The following is a 20,181-nucleotide window of genomic DNA, read 5'->3' as shown; positions in this document are numbered from 1 at the left end:
AGGCCTTTCATAAAGAGCACAATCCACATCCCCTGTCTTGGAGGGACATAAGAGCATGCTACAAGTAATGTACGTAGGACAAAACTTAGTTATGTCCTCACAGCCTGGGTATCTTTTTATCACCCTCACCTCCAGACTCATCTGTGCTGAGTTAAGCTGTGTGCTCAACCAAGAGAAAACTGTGTCCTGTCATGGCAGAGCTGTTTGACCTAAATTCAAAGTGGGCCATAGTTTTAGATGCCTGAATTAAGACGTGATAAAAGGAGCACATTTTCAAAAGTATTAAATATCTGCCCATAAAGAGAGACATAAATAGAGAAATAAATAAAATTTTAAAAATCCCAACAATTCTTTTTCAGATAGAACACTAGCAAAAAAACAAGAACACTAAAGCCTATATTAAGTCTCTGACACGAAAAACCTTCAGTAAGCCACACAAAACTCAAAGATGTCAGAAAAACAGTACAGTAACTGCCTGGCATAGAGAAATCAAAGTCTTCAAAACTGCTGTGGAGAAGATGGCAGAGCTCAGAAGTTGAATATTTCAAGTGGTTACACATATCCCTCCCTGGAAGCTGGCAGCTAACCCTGTACACATTTTTTAAAAACCATTATGGAAGTTGTCACGTTCTGTGACATGTTGATCAAGGTTCCCGACCAAGCAAGGGGCTTTACTTAACCTCAGACCTGCTTTTGAGTTGTGCACACATCCCAGCACAAACACACAAACACAGTCAACAGACCTGCAGTGTCATGGAGCCAACGATGTTCTTTCACAGCACCAGGCTGGGAGAGGGGGCCAGGAGCTCTTGGCAGAGCTCAGACCTCCCAGCCTGAGAGGAGGCACTCGGGTTGCTCAGTGCACATTTGGGAACACGACAAGAGCTTTGTAACTCCCCCTGAAAGGATCCCCTGCACCCACCCTGGGGAGCATAACGAAGGGATGGGGGGTGAGAGGATGCAAGGCAGGGAGAGGGGGCATTTTTTCCCCCAGCCCCTCGATCCATCACAGCACCTTTATTCTCAGCACTTTAGGGCTACTCATTTATTCACATGGTTCTTCACTTTACCATCCTGCAAACATTGCAAACACTCAGGCAGCTCCACTAACCAGAGTGTTCAGCTACAGCCCAGCACCTCAGTCAAGCTGCATGTCTCTTCAGGTCTAGTTTTATTAAAAAGCGGGAGATTCAAAAAAACTGAATGAATACAGAAATAGGTTCAAGGAACATTCAGGACAGAGAGAGAACCATCCTATACACTAAGCCCTCTATGATACCAAAATAATCCCTGTTGCCTCCTTCTTTGTTTAGACCATGTGTATTATGCTCATGGGACTCTATTTCAACAGGACATGAAGATACATCAGTGTGGTACAAACAGACAGGACCAAGGTCCACCTTCTACTTTTCAAGCCAGGCACATTTCTTAGCTTAGTGTCTTAGCCAACGACATGCCAGCTCCTCTGGAGATAACCCATCATGTTGGTGTAGACAAGCAGAGTGCTGTTGATCTCTTGGCTGATCAACCAGGCTACCTTCTATGGTGAGACAACTGTACAAGTTAAAGAAGTTTTAATTCCCATTTATTTGACACTTGTATGATTGCATCTAGAGCACTGTGTTCAATTCTGGGCTCCCCAGTACAGGCAACACATTGAAATAATGGGCAAAAATACATTTAATCTATAATTCATCTGTGATGGATTGCAGTACTGCTGGTTTATGAAGGATGAGCCTTACAGCATTGAATCAGATCAATTTCAGCTGGAATTTTAAGGGCAGAAAAACAGTATTTTTTCAACAACAAGCATGACCAGTTTGACTACAGTGGATGCCTTTTAATATTCCTAATAATAAAACAGACACTAGTAGAGATGTGTACAGACATAGCTCAGACACTACCATGTGACAAGCAAAACACTGCACATCAGGTTGCATACTATTTAATAGTCCCATATTTTTGAGCTGTCTTTCCTTCTGTGCTTCTTCCTCTTCTCACAAATAGGAAGATAAACCACACTTTCTAATTGTAACATCAGTGATCTATGAATCTCCTACAGTTTGTCTGTAGACCAAACAAAATTCCTCCTGTCATTTAACATTTCTTCCACATTATTTTATGTCTGCTATCTGAAGTCCAAGGGTTTCTTCCCTTCCTTGCCATGTGAGAGCAGTAATAGAAATCCAGCAAGTACAGGATTTTCAAGAGACAGTATCTGAAAGCAGTATTTGAAAGTTTAATAGAAATTGCAAAATTCACATATTTTCTACCTCACCACTGAGGCTCCTGTATTCCAAAACCTTCATCTTGTCCATACATGTAAATAAGACAAGTTGGTTCCATCCCTTGGCACTGGAATCAACTACTCAACTACCCAACTGCTCATATCCAGACAGCCAAGCCCTTTCACATCCCCAGAACAAGGTGTCTGCTGCCTAATTACTACTGGTGATGGCCTCTGGCCAGTGTGCATCCACAGATGGTGCCCAGGCACTGTCTGGAGAAGCTCGAGCTGGGGCTGGAGCTGTGCTACCAGCTTACAGAATGGACAGGTATACACCAGTGCCCAGGGTTATGTCTTGTCCCTGTTTAACCTGCTGGGATAAACCTGGCCACAACCTCCTTCAGCTCTTGCATTTGCAGACCTTTCCTCTCTCTCTTGGTCATCACAGAAGACCAGCATCTGCTAAGGCAAAGCTCAACTGCACTTCAAGAATTTTGTCAGCAAGGGCTGGAAAACAGCTGGTCAATACATAAACTTTTCAAATTTATTGTAATTATTTATCACACCTGGCTGTTTAAGGTGTCTTTAAGAGGCTATGATGACTGTTATTTTTTCAAGGAGCAGACTGGTAGTCAGATGGGGAGGAATAGGGGGTAAAACTTCAAGTACGTGTCAAGTTCTGGAAATAAAATGTTAGACAGGAGGTGACAGATCAAATACTGCATGTCTGTCACTTACAATCTGGTCTCTACAGCTGCAAAAGACAACGCTCTTATTTTAAGGTCATTTTTCCACACCCTTCTAGAGTATCTTTGCACAACTTGATTGAGACACATGCCTGCGGGGCCACCTTGTACACAGTGGCCCTGCCTGCCATTTATCACCGTGCTGGAAGTGCTCATGAATTACTCTCCACATATACTGGTTTATTTAGAGATAATTTGAGTTGCTGCTTGTGTGAACAGAACCTTTCATTGAAAACATGCAAGGAGCCAGACAGAGAGAAGGAGGGCTTGTGGGAGGGCATGACAAAGTGCTTCAAGGAAATGACACCCCAAACTGCTCCACCCCTGCAAAGCCAGCAGGTAGTCCACAGCATGGAGGAAACAGCAGTGCAAACAGCTGCCATTTCTTGCTCAGCCAAAACCAGGCATTCTGCATGTTTATTTAGACTCAGCTGACTATTAATGTGTACACACATAACACTGACCACGGGTGTTGCAATGACATGTTTCAATGTTCCAATGGAATCTTGTTTTCTATTGACCCTTTACAGACAGACCAGAAACAGGTAATCAAAAAATTAGGAATAAAAGAACACTTTCCTTAACATCTTGAAATAACTTGAGGTTGGTATTTACAGAGTCTGGGTGGATGCTGGGTTTCCACTCTTCTAAAGGGAAGACACACAGCTACCTGCTCTGTGAATATAAGTAACAGTGCTAAGCAAAGCCATGTCAATTGCTTTACAATTACAATTGTAATTACAATTACACCTTAACATTTGAATCCATGGGTGCAGAAGAAGGACACCCGTGTGCAGCTGAGTGTTAACAAATCACTGACAAGGAGGATAGTCCCATTCAGAGGCCTCACATGAACCTTCCTGGTCTTTCAACAACTTCCTATTCAACCCTTGCTATCCTCCTCTTGCTCTTCTCAGAAGCCAGGCTGTGAGCGCCCAACAGTTGATATATGAAGGACTTGGGCACTTGTTGAGCTGGAGCAGAAAAACCCATCCTTTGGCAGTGGAAAGAAGGTATTTCCTATTTATTGTGGTGATTATTAAAATGTAAAACTCAGGTATCAATACAACTACTATAGTATCGATGGATAACTCCTAATATTTCAAAATTGGAAAGTCTGAATTAAAAATGTTTATCTTGTTTTGGAACATGAAAGCAGACAAGTCTGAGAGCGCATGTTGCTGTATTTTGGGGTAATCATGCCAAATAACTGCATTGACCAAACAATGTATATGTGGATATATATAATTATTTATATCAATGTAAGACCAAAAACTAGGCAGCTTATTGAGGTGTCTGTGCAAACTTTACACATACCTTACACACACCTAAAAGAACTCTAGCTACATCTCACAAGGTGACAACTCCATCTAAGGACTCCATCAGATGACACCAGTCAGCTGCATGCAGTATCACAACAGTCCCTTGAAACCAAGCTCATTTCTTGGAGAGACCTGGCTTCCAGCTACTGGCAGAGAGGCCAAAATCCTGGCTGCTGAATGCATGCAAGAACAAAGACCAGTCCCTGCAAAATTAAACTTAGAAGAGTTGTATTAAAGATAGCTCAAGCTACACAGAACTGCATTTTAGTTCATCTAGGTCTGCAGACAGGATTATTTCACCATCAACAAGAATTCAGAATTTAGGTTATGACCAAATGCCACCATGAACTATTTCCTTTCCAGTCCAGATTTTGTTCTCTTTAACTAATTTGCACTGGTATCAACACACACAAGGATCTTCTGTTCTATGCATGTGACATCCATAGTGGTATAAGCCATTTGTCTGGTATCAAACACCTTATTTCCCCACCCTGGGGAAGTGAAAAACAAAAGAATAAAAGGTTTGTGGAGAGAGATCTTCCAGTCTAGAGACTATGTCTACCTACAGAAAGGGCCAGAAAAGATCCAGGAAACTGCAGACCAATCAGCCTTGTTTCAGACCCTGAGAGAACTGCAGAACAGGTCCTTACAAAAGCTATTTCCATGCAAACACATTTCAAGAACCTCAACGTGAAAAGCCAGCATGGACAAACTGAAGGGTCAATCCTGATTGGACCAAAAATCCTGCTCAGTGGCTGAAAGTAGTGGATATCATCATCAACTTGATTTTCACAAAGTGTTTGACACAGCCTCCCTCAAAATCCTGTCTGACAAATCAGTAAGATATGGCCTAGGCATATGAAACACAAAATGCCTGAGGAACTGACTAAACTGTTGAGTTCAGAGGCTCAAAATTTAAAAGGCTCAAAGTCATGCTGGCAGCTGGGCACAAATTAATTTCTTCTGAAGTCAATGCAATTCAGCTTTATAAGTGGTCTGGAAGGTAGGCCTGAATGCACTGTTACCAAATTTGAGGAGGAGCCCAAGTTGGATGAAGAAGCAGCGCTAGAAGAAAAAGAAATCACCATATAGAGACCTCAATGGGCTGTCAAGATCTGGCCAACAAGAATGAAGTTTAACATGAAGTTCAGCAGAGATAAATGTCAAGTCCTGAATCTAGGATGGAATAATCCCAAGCAGAAGCACCAGCTGGGCACTGGCTGGCTGGACAGTTGCTCTGCTGAAAAGGCACAGGGTGCCCTGGCAGACAGCAGGAGGAACATGAGCCAGCCAAGTATCCTGGCAGCAATGGCAGTCAACAGCATCCTGGGCTGAATTAGTGACACTGTTGCTGGTAGATGAAGAGATGTGATGTGAAGAGATGTGATCTTTCTATTCAGCTCCTGTTAGGCCACACCTGGAACACACTGTTCAGTTTCTTTCTTCGCAGTTCAAGAGACATTGAAAGCCTGGAGATGGTCCAGAGGGGACCAAAAAGATGAGGGGAGTGGAGAACTTTACGACTGAATGAATTTCACTTGCTCAGACTTCAGCAGGGAAGGTTTAGTGTGGGGAAATCAAATCACTGCCTTCCAATACCTAAAAAGTAGTTCTGGTGAAGACACATCTCTTCACAAGGATGATATGAGAAAAAGCAATGGACAAAACTGGCTTCTAGGGAAGTTCTAGGGATGTTTTATGTGAATATCAAAAAACTTTTTTCTGTGAGAGCGACATTAGGATCAGTTGCCCGAAGAGAGAGCAATCTTTCTCACTAGAAATAATAAAGATGTAAATTGATTTGGCCTCAACTAACACTATTTTTAATGGAAAATTGAATCAGATGGTGTCAGGAGGTCCCTTCTAACCTAGTCTGTGATTCCTTCCCATATCTTCTCAACAGATACTTTGTTATGCACTTATGTCAGGGGAAAAAATTGTCCTGAGCTTTTCAATTTGGAGTAGAGAGCAGTAAGGATCCAACAGCAATTTCTTTCCATGGATGTCCAACACACAAAGATCTTTAAGATCTCTAACTGACTCAAACAGCAGCTCCAGCTCTCACACACCCAGACTTTTAATGCCCTGGGTTGCACCCTAACCTGGACACCTGGCAGACATTCTCTCTGCCAGGTGTCTGCCCAGTCTAACCCTGCCCAGAGGGGCTGTGAGTCTTGTGATTCTTGCTGGCCACGCCTCCCCAACTACAGTTTTGTTTTATGCTCCACATCATGCCAGCCTGGAGCATGAGCCCTGCCCTTCACCTCATGGGCATGGCCAGGCATGCATGGCCCAGCCTCTCACAGGGAGCAGCAACCTCTCATGAAAGAGGAAAAAAAGAAACTGCTACCAGTAAAGGCAAAAGTGGCTGCAACCAAAGGTCTCACCTAACAAAACACCTGTCAGGACTCGAGCCATGAGCCTGAGAGATGAACAGATCTCCACAGATACCCTACTCCAGAGCCAGCAGCCAAAGGGTTAACTATGGTAGCAAAAACAAGGCAAATAACTGAGCTGGCTAACTTTTTGGCTAGCCACCTTTGAACTCATCATCCCACCCACTGCCTCCCTGCTAGGATCCATACCAAGATGAACATGATAAGGACGATGATAAACATTTTCTTGTCTTGCATGTGGCAGGCAAGCCAGGCAGCAAGCAGGCTGGCAATGAGCTGGAGCACTGCCAGGGGCATGTGGCTGGGGAAGTGTCGAGGCCACCAGTGCTGTCACACAACTCTGGGATGGCTTCCACCAGTGTGAAATTGTCTCCAGCATGGAAGCCACACCTGAAACACCTCTCCAAAATTGCTTCTGATAAGCAGTGATTCCTACCCCAAGGAGTTGGAGGCATGTCTAACCCCAAACTCCTCCCTTTCATGGCCCCAGTCACTAGCTTGCTGTAAATGAGGGCGATACAGACACCTCCATTGCTATTAAGTACAATGAGATGTCTGAGACAATGGGAACCTACTCAGTGCAGCAGTCTTTGAGGTACTTGGGATGATGCCCAGCTGTGTTTTACTTGGCCCATCCACAGACTTCCAGGAGACCCTGCGTCACTGCTCCCTGTCCCAGCAACATGCCAGGGCAGCCACACAAGCTGGGGAGGAAAACAGGAACATTAGCAGCAGGGCAGGCAGCAGCCAAGCAGCCACAATGGAGCCACCTGGAAATTGGAAAATAGGCAGAGTAGGCACCTATTTTTATTAAAACTCTCTGCAATTAGATATTAGCTGATTCAGACCATGCACAGGAAGACAACACAGGTTTGAAACAAGTATGAAACACAACTTCACAAACACAGGAAACTCTTGTATATTCATATTTATACCAATTTCCCACATAAAAATATCCAGCAATTCATTGTCTGTCCATCCTCCCTCTGCTGAATACATTGGCCAGAAGGCACCAAACATGTCAGAGAACTGACACGGTAAACTAAGATGGCAATCTTTCAATGCATTTTGTGAAAACAGCTCAGCAGAGGAAAGGAATCCCAAAGCTGCCAGCCCAGCTTGGGCTGAGTTCATGTGCTATTGAAGAGCAGAGGCTTTGTATGGGGACAGCTGTGGTCCCAGGCCTACGAGTACAGGGAAAGCACAGATAATCTCTGGATATATGAAATGGTGGTGGGAAGGTGTCTGGCCTGGTGTGGTCTGGGAAGGTGTGTCTGCAGGTGATTGACTCAAGTGGAAGATGGGACATGGACCTCCCATGTCAAAGAAGCTGTCAGTGCTGGTCTCTGCAAGCTCTTATGCTTGGCAAAACATGGAAAACATAGCATACCCAAAGAAACTGAAGTTTGGTTTAAAAAGCATTAAGATTTCATCCTTACACTGACCTACATGGGTGGGCACTGGTTTTCATCCACTGGTTTCTCAGCCCCTAAACACTTCCAGTATCTCAAAAGTTTTCCCATGTTTGGTAAAATCAGGAGTCTTCAGCACAAATACAAGCCAAGAGAAATGTGGGATGGCCAGAATGCTCAGTGTTCAGGAAGAGCTCAGGCAGAGCTCACAGAAGTGGCCAGCACAGAGCTGGCCACGAGTAGCAGGGATGTCCTTGGGTAGCCTGAGGAGGGGCCAGCCCCAGTTCTTGCCTACTCCCTTCCCTGAACAAAAGCAGCTGGAGCTGCTGAACCACCTGAGTTTGCAGTAGAATTCTGAGGTAAGTTGCTATAGACCTGAGACTCTCCTAAAACAGAGAGCAGATAGTGATTTGAGAATGGCTTAATGCCCTTGGGTGTGGACACCACAATTCAGCTCCACAGTACATCCAGACATTTTAGAGTCTTCATTCCTAATTTTCCAGAGCTATTTGGAGTGACCTGCTAACAGGTTATGCTTGGTTTTTATTGAAATCCCATCCTGATATCCACAAATCACACAAAAAAAGGACATCACCCCAGAAGGAACAAGTATGGACACACAGGTGTGACAGTGAGCATGACAATCAGTGCAGTCCTGGCTGTAAAGAAAATGTAGTGGACATTCAGCCATGTTCATGTCCCCCAGCTGGTTCAAGGTTTAACCACAGAACTCATGGCATGAATGAGACACAAAATAATGAAGACAAATGGTGTGCTGGTGTGGGAATGGTAAGAAATGTCGGGGAATCTACCTCTTACTCAAGGCAATCTTCCTGTGTCCTGTCATAGGAAATAATTTCAAATATTTCACCTATGATAAAAGGGGGTATTATAATTGGGGGTTAAAATGGGAATTCCTATGGCTGAAAGGAGACCATCCATCACAAGGAGATGCCACCTGCACACAGAGAGAAGTAACAGTTTCACAAGAGTTGAGACTACTCTGGAAGTGCTGTATTCTAAAGCTTTTCTTGGACTTGGGATGTTGTCTTCTTAACTTAGCAGACCCTGAGGTCCTTATCAGTGCTGGAAGTTCAGATGACTTGGCAATCTTCCTGAACATTTTCTTTAAAATGAATAAACCTGACAAGGACAATATGAGTAACAAACTGCCTTGACTTCCAGGAATAAGAAGATGGTTCAAAGAATGCAAGCCTGGAGCCCAATGGAAAAAGAGCATATCTTACAGCAGAGCCTTCCCATCCCCACCTGCATTTTTTCAGTCAATTTTCTACCCCCTGCACTTTTGTTACCAGGCAGTTGGGATGTCTCAGTGCAGCAAGACTCATTCCAACTGGCAGCTCTGGATCAAAGAGTCCTGGAAGCATTAATCAGTGTGCCTAATCATTTCCAATCACAAGAAACTTTTCACTGTGACCTGGCATATAAACACCAAGTCATTTCACTCACTGGTTGACACACCAGAAACCAAACAATGCTTATCATGCCTAATTCATCTTACTTCTGTGGGTTATAGACAGATCAGCCTGCAATCATCTAGCAGCAGTGGCAAACTTTAGGTGCTTTACTTAATCAAACTGATTAGCAACCTGTCTGTAGTGCCTTTTATCTGTCGGTGGCAAAGTAGTTTACCAGCATTAAGTGCACGTAATTTTGCGATAGCAAAGCAAGACATGACTGTATTTAAAAGCACCTCCAGTGATATGGGGGAGCTCTTGTTTTAAGAAGGTGGGGAGGTTCAATGCAGCAAGTTTTGCTGATGCATGTAAACTGCTTTGAAAATTAAATGAGTGAATGGTGGAGTCAGGGAGGGAGCCCAGGAATTTTGATTGCCAGATATCTGTGCTGCCCACAGTACCATATGGTTTGTTGCAAAAGGAAAGGAATAATCAAACCGGACATCTGTGCCTAGAGCCTTATCTATTTGGGCACCATCCTCTGGACAGCCACATTCTGAGCACAAACAAAGAGTAATGAGATCTCCTCTACCCTTGGCGGATCTGCAGGGGGACGTGGTGCCTCCTGCACTGGTTCAGGTTAATATGTGTGTGATCGCCACCTGTTTGGGAGTTTGCTCCCATGGTAACACTGATTTCTTACTTAATGCCAAGAGCAGAACAACAGCCCTGTCACTGTTGCAAGGAAAACTGACAAAAAGCCGAGGTTGCTTTAGTTTTCCTCAGCTTTTACTCGGGTGACCCTGACTTCGGGGAAAAAAAAGCAGAAATAATTATACCGAAGGTCAGCCTGTTCCAGGGCAGCTTGTTCCTGCTTTGAAGGAGAGAGACGTGAGGGGTGGCAGAGAAACCTGCTGCTACACCTGACAGGCTCTCATGGATAAGAGCTGGTGATGAAGCCCTGCAGAAGCTGTTTGCAAACTTGCATGACCTGCCTCGAACCTTGCCCAAAACTATTCCATTCTCTTCTTCAGTTCATGGTGCCAGAGGCAATCCAGCTCCCTTTCTGCTCTCTCCTAGACACTGAACAGTATTTCTTCGCCCTGAGAGAAGATGCCTTCAGGGAGAAGTGCAAGGAGGTGAAGAAGGATGGGAAGAAATGCACAAGAGCATGGAGCCTTCCCTCCTACATCAATGCAAGCCCATCTGCTGTGGTGGAAAGTTAAACGAAGGATTTCCTGGTGGAAAGGCTGCCAACTCAAAGCTTGGGAGAGCTGGTTTTCAACACCTGCTCAGCCACAAGTTTGCTGCCTGGCCTTGCACAAGTCACTCAAGACCCACACGTATAATGGACCTGACGTATCTGGCTCCTGGAAGGAAGTCCTCGACACCGAGCTGGCTGGCTGCAGAGGATTAGGCATCTATGAATGAGTTTGGCATGAGGCAACACATCCAGATGACTGCCAACCAGGGCAAGAGGAGGTGCCACGAGCCAGGAGCAAGTCCCCCCCAGGTCTCTGCTGCTTGAATTTCACATCTCTGCAGGAGCCTGCTGGTGGGAGGGAAGCAAGGGGTTGGTTCACCCTCTGTTGATCCAGCACCTGCAGTGGCTTAGCACATTATCACTCCTTGCTCTCATCTCCCTGCCCCAGGTTTCTGCAACCATTCACAGACCCCAAACTGTGCTTTATCCCTTTGATTCCCAATCCCAATCTGCTGCAGAGGTTTAATAAAGATGACTGGACATGCAAGGGACAGGCAGGACATCTGGAAGCAGTAGGACTTCCATGGAGTTTCAGGGAGCAATGCCAGGGCTGGTCCCTGGGTGACTCTCTACAGATGGCTGGGGACAGGGATTTTGTACTTCTGCTTGTCACCTGGTGGTCAGGCACCAGGAAAAGGAAGGCTTTGGATATGGAGTTGTGCACAAACTCTAGGCAGCCCGTAAGAAGCCAAGCAGAGCCATATCTACCTCCAGTTATGACCAGAGTGATAATTCTTTGTTGACTTGGCTGAGACAGTGTTAAATTTTGGTAGTAACTCACACCCTGAAGCTACAAGGTCCCAGGCAGGCAGGAGAGCCACTGCAAGGGTGTCACTGACATGCTCACCCAAGGCTGGGCACCCCCAGCAGCATCACTCCAAACCCTTGGGAGCTGTATCAGCATCCCATGTCTCTTGGGGTTACCTTTTCTGCAGCTCCTCAGCCAGCCATTCACTAAAATGGGAATAAGGACAGAAGACTGAGGCGCTGCTTCAGTCTCACAGTGACAAAAGCAGACAGGCAGAGACTGGAATAATCCCACATATCAATCATTCAGAAACAATTCTTTTTCATAGATAACCAGCTCATGTTACATCTTTCCTAGGCACTGGCTGAGGATAACAGTGAGGAAGGGCTCAGGAGATGTAACACCAAGACCACCCTTCCTTACACCTGACAAGTGCCAGAAAAAAGTCAGGGATTCACGGAAGAAAAAGCACTGCTGCTTCTGCTCTAAGGCCAAAGCTGGGAATGCTGAAGTTACCACACAGTGAAGAGTTTTGATAGTGATTAAGAAATGTCACTGAACTCTCCTGAACCAAACACAAACCACACAGAATAGCTCCATCAAGGTCAATGCAGCAGCTCTAATTTCCTAAGGTAAATCAAACGTACTTCTCCAGGAAGAGGGTAACTGTGGAGGTGACTTTTCCAACCCCAGAGGAAGCTGCTGGCATGCCTTCCCTGAAAAGGCAGACCTGTTGTGGAGAAGAGCAGCTCAGCAGAATCTTGGATGAATCACAGCCAAAGGTCCATCCTCTCACAAGCCAGGAGAGATGTGAGGGAGCTCAGTGGGCCCTGAGAGTATTGCAACAAGCTCCCTGCTGCTAACTGAAGATGATGTACCCTCCTTCCTGGTGAGGCTTTTGTGCTCAGCCTTGGCACTAATAGCAGGCTCCAGAGCTCAGGGACCAGAGCAAGCATCCTCTTGCACTCATCTGCACTGATGTGCTCTACACAAGAACAAGGTGCTCAATGCAGCTGCAGTGACTGTGAGATGCAGGCTGCTGACACCTGAAAGGGAGCCAAGGAAAATGGGCAAAGCACTAGGGGCTCCTTTTTCCTTATCCCTTCCAATCACTGGAAATTTGTTATTGATGACACAAAAAATGTTGTAGGATACACTAAAACATCCCAGTCTGGGCAGATGGTCAGAGCAGGATTGCTGCTGTTCTCTCCTGTCCTGACCTGCTGCACTTTTTAAGTTCACATGATTGTCCTTCCCATCCTGTATTCATTTGCTAATGTGATTTGAAAGTGGGTCAAAATGAAATCATTGCCATTTTGCTGAAGCTTAAAAGGAAAAAATAGGAAATAACTAAAACCCAATGTCTGGTCTCTCCTCATCCTTACTTTTCTTTTGACATTAACTTGTTTATGAAAAACCTTTTAACTTGTGGAGTAAATATTTTGATTACAAAAAAAAAAGCTAAACAACAACAACACCCCAAAAAGCCCCCCAAAAAAGAATAAAAAAGCCCAACACTGCAGGAAGAAAAGGAGAAAAATCACAGCTTTCTCAGACCCATTAAATACATCTCATTAATTCAGAACTTAGAATAAAATTCAGGCAAAAAAGTTTATTCCACAACCCCCATCACTCTCACATTTTCTGTAAAAATTTACACTTTTCACATAGTTCAAAGATACATAATGGATGAGAGGTTTATAATTGCATTATCACTTTTTCAGCTAAAAACCAAACATGAAACCTTTTGCCATCCATTAGTGATTTAATGTCAAATAGGTGAAAGAGGTTTGTACTTAAGTTTTTCAGATAGCCAAAAGAAAAAACTACAAGAAGCAACACCAGCAAATCAATGTGGTTTGTGTCCATGGAGGTTTTCCCTCACTCTTCTGGACAGCCATTCAAAGAGCCAGAGCCTTGCATCCTCCCAGAGTCCAGCACGGGCTGCAGCCAGCAGGACAGGTACATGCAGGAAGGGGAAAGCTTGGTGCTTGTCTGGCAGCTCAGCAGCCCTTCTGAGGAGCACATGGGGACCATCTTCTCAGCAACAGCTACCTGGGAAGGGGATATGGGTTACAGTTTGCTACTAATAGTCCACTGCTATTATCTTCCCAAAGTCCAGAGGTTTTGGATTTGAGTTTTACCCACTTTATCCACTCAAATGCCCTAATATGAAGCCAAGGCAAAATGGTAACACCTCTGAGGAGCTTAGAAATGGGAGGCTGGGCTCATGATGAGCCATCATGGGAGGCCATCCTGACAGTAAACTGAGACAACTGGCAAAAGAGTCAAGCTGCTTCTTACCAGTGGCAAGAGCCCTCGCCCCATCCCTGCAAAGAAACTGACCCCAGGACAGTTACCATGTTAGAACTCAGCCCTGAGGATGAGCTCACAGCTGCTTCCCAACATGGCATGGCTGGAAAGACTGGGGTGGGATGAACTGGAGTGCAGGGAAAGAACTGGGAAAACATTCAATCAGGTTGAAAACAAACCTCTGCCAACACCTCCCTCCTTTCTGAGCACCTCACAAAGAGAAATGCTGCAGAAGGTGGGTTTGCTTTTAATAGAAAACAAAATACCCCAGCTCTTTCTTACTAAAGACTTACCACTGATTGCTGTGCCCTGTACTTGTCTCTTTTCATACTGCTGTCCTTTTATTCTTCTGAAGGCAGGCAGAGGAGTGCCCAGTGCTGCACTGCTGGGGTTCAGCAAGTGGGTCAGGTTTGCTACAGGACCTCCAGGGACTGCTCAGCTGCAGAGAGCTTATTAAGGTTTCCATATTATTTTCATCTCAGGTGGTGTCAGACAGTTCTTTGTTAGGTTCTTTATTCCACAAACTCATCATGCACACAGGTAGTGAGAGGGGCATTCACCTCACGCAGCTTCAGCCATCCAAAGCACAGGAGTCCACACCTCAGCCAGATTTCTGGTCTCCCACATAGCTGCTGGAGGACAATAGCCATTACCAGAGGGAAAGCCAGCTATCTTAGACACCTGTCTTAAGACACAATGGCTCTGAAGCGTTTTCTCCTGACAGTTTATGCTATGCCCAGTTTTGTGGCAGAACTTCCCTACCCCAGGGAGGGGTAGAAAAAGAGTAGAACAAGGTGCTTCCCTTCTTTGAGGGAAGAAGGTGCTGAGGAGTACCAGAGCTCTGAGCATGAAGGCTGAAAGACTCAAAAATATCCATCCTGCCTTCACTACACTGCATATCAGTCCCTTTCACCCAGGATCTCTACATAATAAGCCAAATATTTTAAACTAAATCTGCAATGCTAGAGAGACATTTCCTCTAAAATCTGGAAAAGGACATAGAAATTCTAAGGGTTCCTCCTTACCCCAAACCTGCTGATCAAAACTTTCTTCCTGTAGATGTGGCAGTCAAGTCACCCCCTTGCCAGCCTTCATCCCCATTAATCAAATACATTGCACTCCTCATGCCTGGAGTCAAAGCAAGCCCAAGTCATCTGTGGCTTGCCGTGAATTCTTCCTGGCACTTCCCCTCCCTTCTTGCCTACAGACACCAGGCAGCGTGTCCCCCTTTAAAAGGACAAAGTCACAAGTCACACCCCTGCTCCTACTTGCTCTCCAGAGTTGCAGGGTTCCTTTCTGTCTCACAGCTCCATCACGAGCTCGCTCTCAGATGAGGATCCCACGGACTCTCTCCCTGACACTGTGCTCCCCAGATGGGCTCACACACACTTCAGACAGAACCCAAATTCTTTGTTGCCAACTACACATGTTCAACTACCTAAACAAGTGTGGGATTGATATTTTTTCCACACTGTGCTGTTTAATCAGATACCAGCCTACAAGGGCTGATTACATCCTTGCTACTAAAGAGTGCGAGGAGATATTCCCAGACACTGCCTTGCTGCAGGATCCCATGGTACACAATTCCCATGGGCTATGCTGCAGTGCTGAGTTGGTCCTCAGGTGTTTGTTAAATCAGGGCTGGCATAAGGCACCATCCATTCCTGGAAGTCCATAAAAACCAAGGTAGAGTTGCTCTGGCCACCCATACTGAAATTTAAATAACAAGCCCAATTTCATCCTCCTGGAACAATTCAAAAGCAACACAGCACGATGAAAGGACAAGAGAACAGTTGGGTTTGTTGTCTGCATGCTACCACGGCAAACTTTTCATGGAAACTCAAACCCCCCCCAGAACACCCTGACTGTGATTCATAAATTCTCCAAGAGAAACCAACAAAATTATTTTGTCTGTCCGCCTGCCTAATAAAGACCACAGAATTTCATACAGTGATTTCTGCCCAAAGCCCAGCAATTTGTGGTTCAAACAGAGTATTTCAAGCAACCCACTGTCCAGCTTTGATGTGAGGATGTCCAATGAGGCGCTAACCACTTCCCATGCTGTCAAAATCTGGCTCTTCTACAGGTTGCCTGCATCTCTTCACCACTGCACAACTTTTGTAGCTTTCCCAAGGACCTTAATACTTTTAAGCACTTTTGTTGTCCCTATCAAACCTCTCAAACCATCAAAAAGAAGAAAAACAGAGATTCTAAGGCACAAAAGCACTAAGCAAATATACAGAAAAAGCAGAATAACAGAGAATCTCTATGCACACTTCTGTTGTGATTACATGGATGAAATCTATATTAAAATGCAATGTCTACTAATTTTCCCACTCCAGATAACACAGTGGAAAAACTATTTTGGTACAAAACAAAACAAAAAATTCCAAATGTACATCTGTGTGGCTTGTAGGGAAAGCACATTTGTTTGGTTACAAAAGTGGTTTTTCCTGCCACTTATAAAGCTTGCTACAGTTTCACAGCAATAAATATTTCCACAGCAGAGACATTGAGTGGACAGAACAAAATCCACTTCAAAACCAACTCCAAAAAGATCAGCCTAGTAAAAAGAGCTCACCGCTGAACACCCCCCTTAGGACTTTTTGTTTCCAAAATTCTGTGGTTGGTAGCACTGATGGAGAAAGAAAAAAAAAAAATTCCCAAACCCAAAATGGCAGCAGTCCAGAAGGCTAGAAGACCAGACTTGTCTAAGATGAAAAATATGTATGTTGAGCACAGAATTAACACAAGCACTTCTTCCTTGTATCTTGTAAGGGCAGCATTTGATGGCAATTCTGGTGATTAAATTCCTCCACCCACAGACCCAAAACGGCCCAGGCAACAGCCTTGAGACTTCCCTGTAACATCAGCCTGCGTTGGAGGATGGGAGGGGGCTTCAGGACCTATCTCCTAAATCCACTCCAGTTCCTGTTCACCACTAAGTAACCATATTCACATTTAATAAAACCAGGCCAGAAGGTTCACTCCAACAGTGTCACTTCTATTGCCACTTTCAAAGAGATGCTTTCTCTCTCTGTCTGTATTTGTGCTCCGGTCAAACTTGGGCTGAAAACAAATTCTCAGGATTGGTATTTTGGTCCCCTGGTTCTGACTCTGAAAGTATTCCTGGTGAAAAAGCCAAAAGCACTGCTTTTTGAAGTCCTGGGTAACCAACTTCAAGCAGTTAAAGCTCTGCTTTCAAATCACCCATCCTGAAGTGGTCATAGCAGGTAAAAGTAGTAATCCTCACAGCAGAACAGTGCAGAAAATGGAGTGAAACCCCACAGCCAATTTAAGTATAAGCTTCACAGTTTCCATTACTGCGACTGTAATGATTTTGCAACTCTTATTTATTTTTCACCATTTCAGCTGCTAGTTTGTGGCAAATATTTGGGGATAAATTAAAAAAAAAAAAAGAGAAAAAAGAAAAGAAAAAGAAGCCAAAACCCCAGAGACTGCCCATCCTTGACAGGAACAGTCCTGGCATGCCTGGAATGTGCAAAACCACAAAAGAGCCATTTCTGTTCATATTACTCCTTATGAAATCCCCTTTTAAAGAAGACTCAGCACTGGAGCTTTAGGCACTCAGCAGAGCCCCTGCAGGATTGCCTTTTACTTTGAAATGTGACTTATCAGCCCAAGCCCAGGCGGGTTTGGGTACCTGACTGTTGTGCCCTTTGCTTTGAACTCCGGGACCGTTACGTGCACGGCTGCCAAACTGGTCAAGCCATTTTCCTCCCCTCCTTTGTTCCAAGGTTCAGGATAGATAAAAGCTGCACCAGGCTTGCTGCCTCACCAATACCAATTTGACTGTTCATTTTATATTTAAGGAAAAAAAAAAGGAATAATAAAACCCAACACCACACACAATGATTATCACTGCTACCCACACAAAGGCCAGAACAACCACAGCATGATTCAACAAGACCTGGGCTGCAGTGGCTATCTCTGGACACACAGAGAATGTTCTTTGGCAATGCCGTTCTGCAGCTCTCTGACACATCCTTTTCTGATTCTGAGTCTTTTTTTCACCCTGACAGCCTGTTGTAACATCAGCAGGGTGGCAGCCTGGTGAGAGCAAGGCTTTGAGCAGCACCATCCACTTATAGGGACACCTATAGGGCACAGGCTGAGCAGATGCCCAGGGAAGTTGTGGATGCCCAACCCCTGGAGCGTTCAAGGCCAGGTTGGAAGGGGCCCTGAGCAACCTGGTCTGATAGAAGGTCTCCCTGCCTATGGCAAGGGAGTTCAACTAGATGATCTTTGAAGTCCCTTCCCAAACCAGTCTGTGATTCTATGTGAATATGCCTTGCTGGAGCAATGAGGTGATCAATTCATGTTACTGCATTAGTGCAGTGCTGCCCACACCATCTATTGAGGTCAAACCCTGTTCCTATTTAACTTACTAGGTACAATTTTTGCTGGCTTCTTTTTGCTTTTTATCTCTCTTTTTTTTTCATTCCTGAGGTTTCTGGGATCACCTTTCCAGTAGATCATCACTACAGGCACATGGCAATCTGTAATGTGAGGCTCATGTCTGGCTTGAACTTAAGAAAGCACTGGATCAATGCAAGATCAAGCTGAAACACAGGGACTGTTAACCCCAATTTCCAGCACTTACTGCCTTTTGTTTGTGCAGATTGACACAGAGCCCTGAAAAATGCAAGCACTGTAATTCGTAAGCAAGAGGTCTGGCAGGACAAACATTAAAGACTGTAAGAAAGCACAGGCAAAGAAGTATCTTGTACAGAACTGAAAAAAACAAAAGATAAATGATAAGCAGGAATTCCCCAGTGGGCTGAGTTTATCGTGATTGCTTTCAGGACTTTTTTCTTGTTGTATCACCTTGATTTGCATACAAAGCATCTTTAACGGGAAATAGCATCTGTCCTGGAAAAAAAAAAAAAAAAAAAAAAAAACCAAACAAGAAGGATAAGGATTTTTGCTGCTAAGAGTAAAATGTCATATTACCATATGACGTGCCGGAAAGCCCCTCTCCTCACAAAAGCACTGGCACAGCTCTTCTTCACTCCTTGCTCTGCATCCCATCTCAGGGCCAGCAGCACATAATGCAGCTCCTCAGGAGAGCTTCCATACTTAGAAAATCTGAAAATGAAAGAAAAAACAAGCAGGTGAGTCGATTTGCATTCTAGATTCACAATTAACACTGCATTAAATTAGTTTATAGGAAGTGGAAGAGCAAAAAGGAAAACCACCAATTTGAAAATGCAAATCTTCACCCTACTACAATCACAAGCCGCAGCCAGGATTCCTACAGGCTAGGAAGGCACCAGTAAGAACCCATTTTTCACTATTTTTTCAATGTGGTCACTTCATGAACTTGACAGTGGCTTGTGATATGTGGTTTCAATCCTATACCATATATAACCAGTTTCATTTCCTGAAAAGAACATGAATGGAAAAACAGAAAATCTTTAGAATGATTGTACAGGTCTTTCTGTCATTTCTTTCTCCTTTTTGTCTTTTATTGCTACCTTCCTATACTAAAAAAAGACATTTATTAAATTAGTACAGCATTAAAAAATAGATCTTTCCCCAAGGCTCTTGAATCTTCAAAAATATAGGTTGCTGCTTTGAAACTCACACACCAACTTGGCAGCACAGAACAGAATTGCAGCATTTTGTTTGAGTATGGCATACATACACACTATTCCTCTGCACATGGCTCCAGGGGTCCAGGGGTTCAAGCCCAGCAGCGAGCACAGTGAGGTATGTTCCACAGCCCTGTGCACTGGTATTGCAGGACCTCAGCAGTCCATGGCCATCAAGTCACAGCCCCACGGCAAGCAGAGCAGCGAGTAAAATCTTGCTTTCCAGATGAGTAAGTGGGACAGTGGTAGTTATAACACTACACCTCTCTGCTTTTTTTCTGCAGAACTCATCTGTCTGGGCTCTGTGTCTCTCCCTATGGGAGCCCACACCATTAGCAAGGAGAAGAAGACTTTGCCACCCCAGGGCTCCTCTGTGTTCCTCTTCCCTCCTGGCTGCTGAGAAACACTCAGGCTTTCCAAACACAGTTGCAGGGGTCCTATTTAAGCAATCATCTAGGCACAGCCCCATGTCCCAGCAGCTCTGCCAACTCCTCAAGGGCTGGGACAGTTGTTGGTACCACAGGCCACCTGGACCTTAGGAAAGAAACTGCAGCAAAGCCCAACAGCATACTGGGCTGCAGGAGCAGAAATAGCCAGGAGATCTCAGCACTCATTAGAGCCCATCTGGACACTGCATCTTATTTTGGTACAAGAAACACAGGGACAAACTGGATCAAGTGCAGTGGAGGAGCATTGGTGACTTGCCCAAAGAGAAGAAGC

At 44.7% G+C, this 20,181-nt stretch overlaps 1 protein-coding gene across 25 annotated transcripts in view; it reads right to left on the bottom strand.

Annotated features, from left to right (window-relative positions):
- The window catches only part of LOC110476993 (uncharacterized), a 169,232-nt gene that overhangs the window by 26,341 nt on the left and 122,710 nt on the right, over positions 1-20,181 (bottom strand). For 22 of the 25 annotated variants that reach the window (XR_014953055.1, XR_014953073.1, XR_014953067.1 and 19 more), the window contains one exon: positions 18,821-18,955. Coding sequence is in view for 3 of the 25 variants with exons in the window: in XM_085572564.1 (XP_085428690.1) it covers positions 18,821-18,955 (135 nt within the window). In the remaining 22 variants the exon portion in view is untranslated. Of the gene's footprint in view, positions 1-13,130; positions 14,479-18,820; positions 18,956-20,181 lie in introns of those variants that run through there. The other 3 variants (XR_014953054.1, XM_085572565.1, XM_085572566.1) reach the window with 3 other exon arrangements.

The sequence above is a fragment of the Lonchura striata genome, chromosome 2, assembly GCF_050655825.1.
Source record: "Lonchura striata isolate lonStrDom1 chromosome 2, ASM5065582v1, whole genome shotgun sequence".
Lineage (NCBI taxonomy): Eukaryota > Metazoa > Chordata > Aves > Passeriformes > Estrildidae > Lonchura > Lonchura striata.
This window is presented reverse-complemented; position numbering and strand designations above follow the sequence as displayed.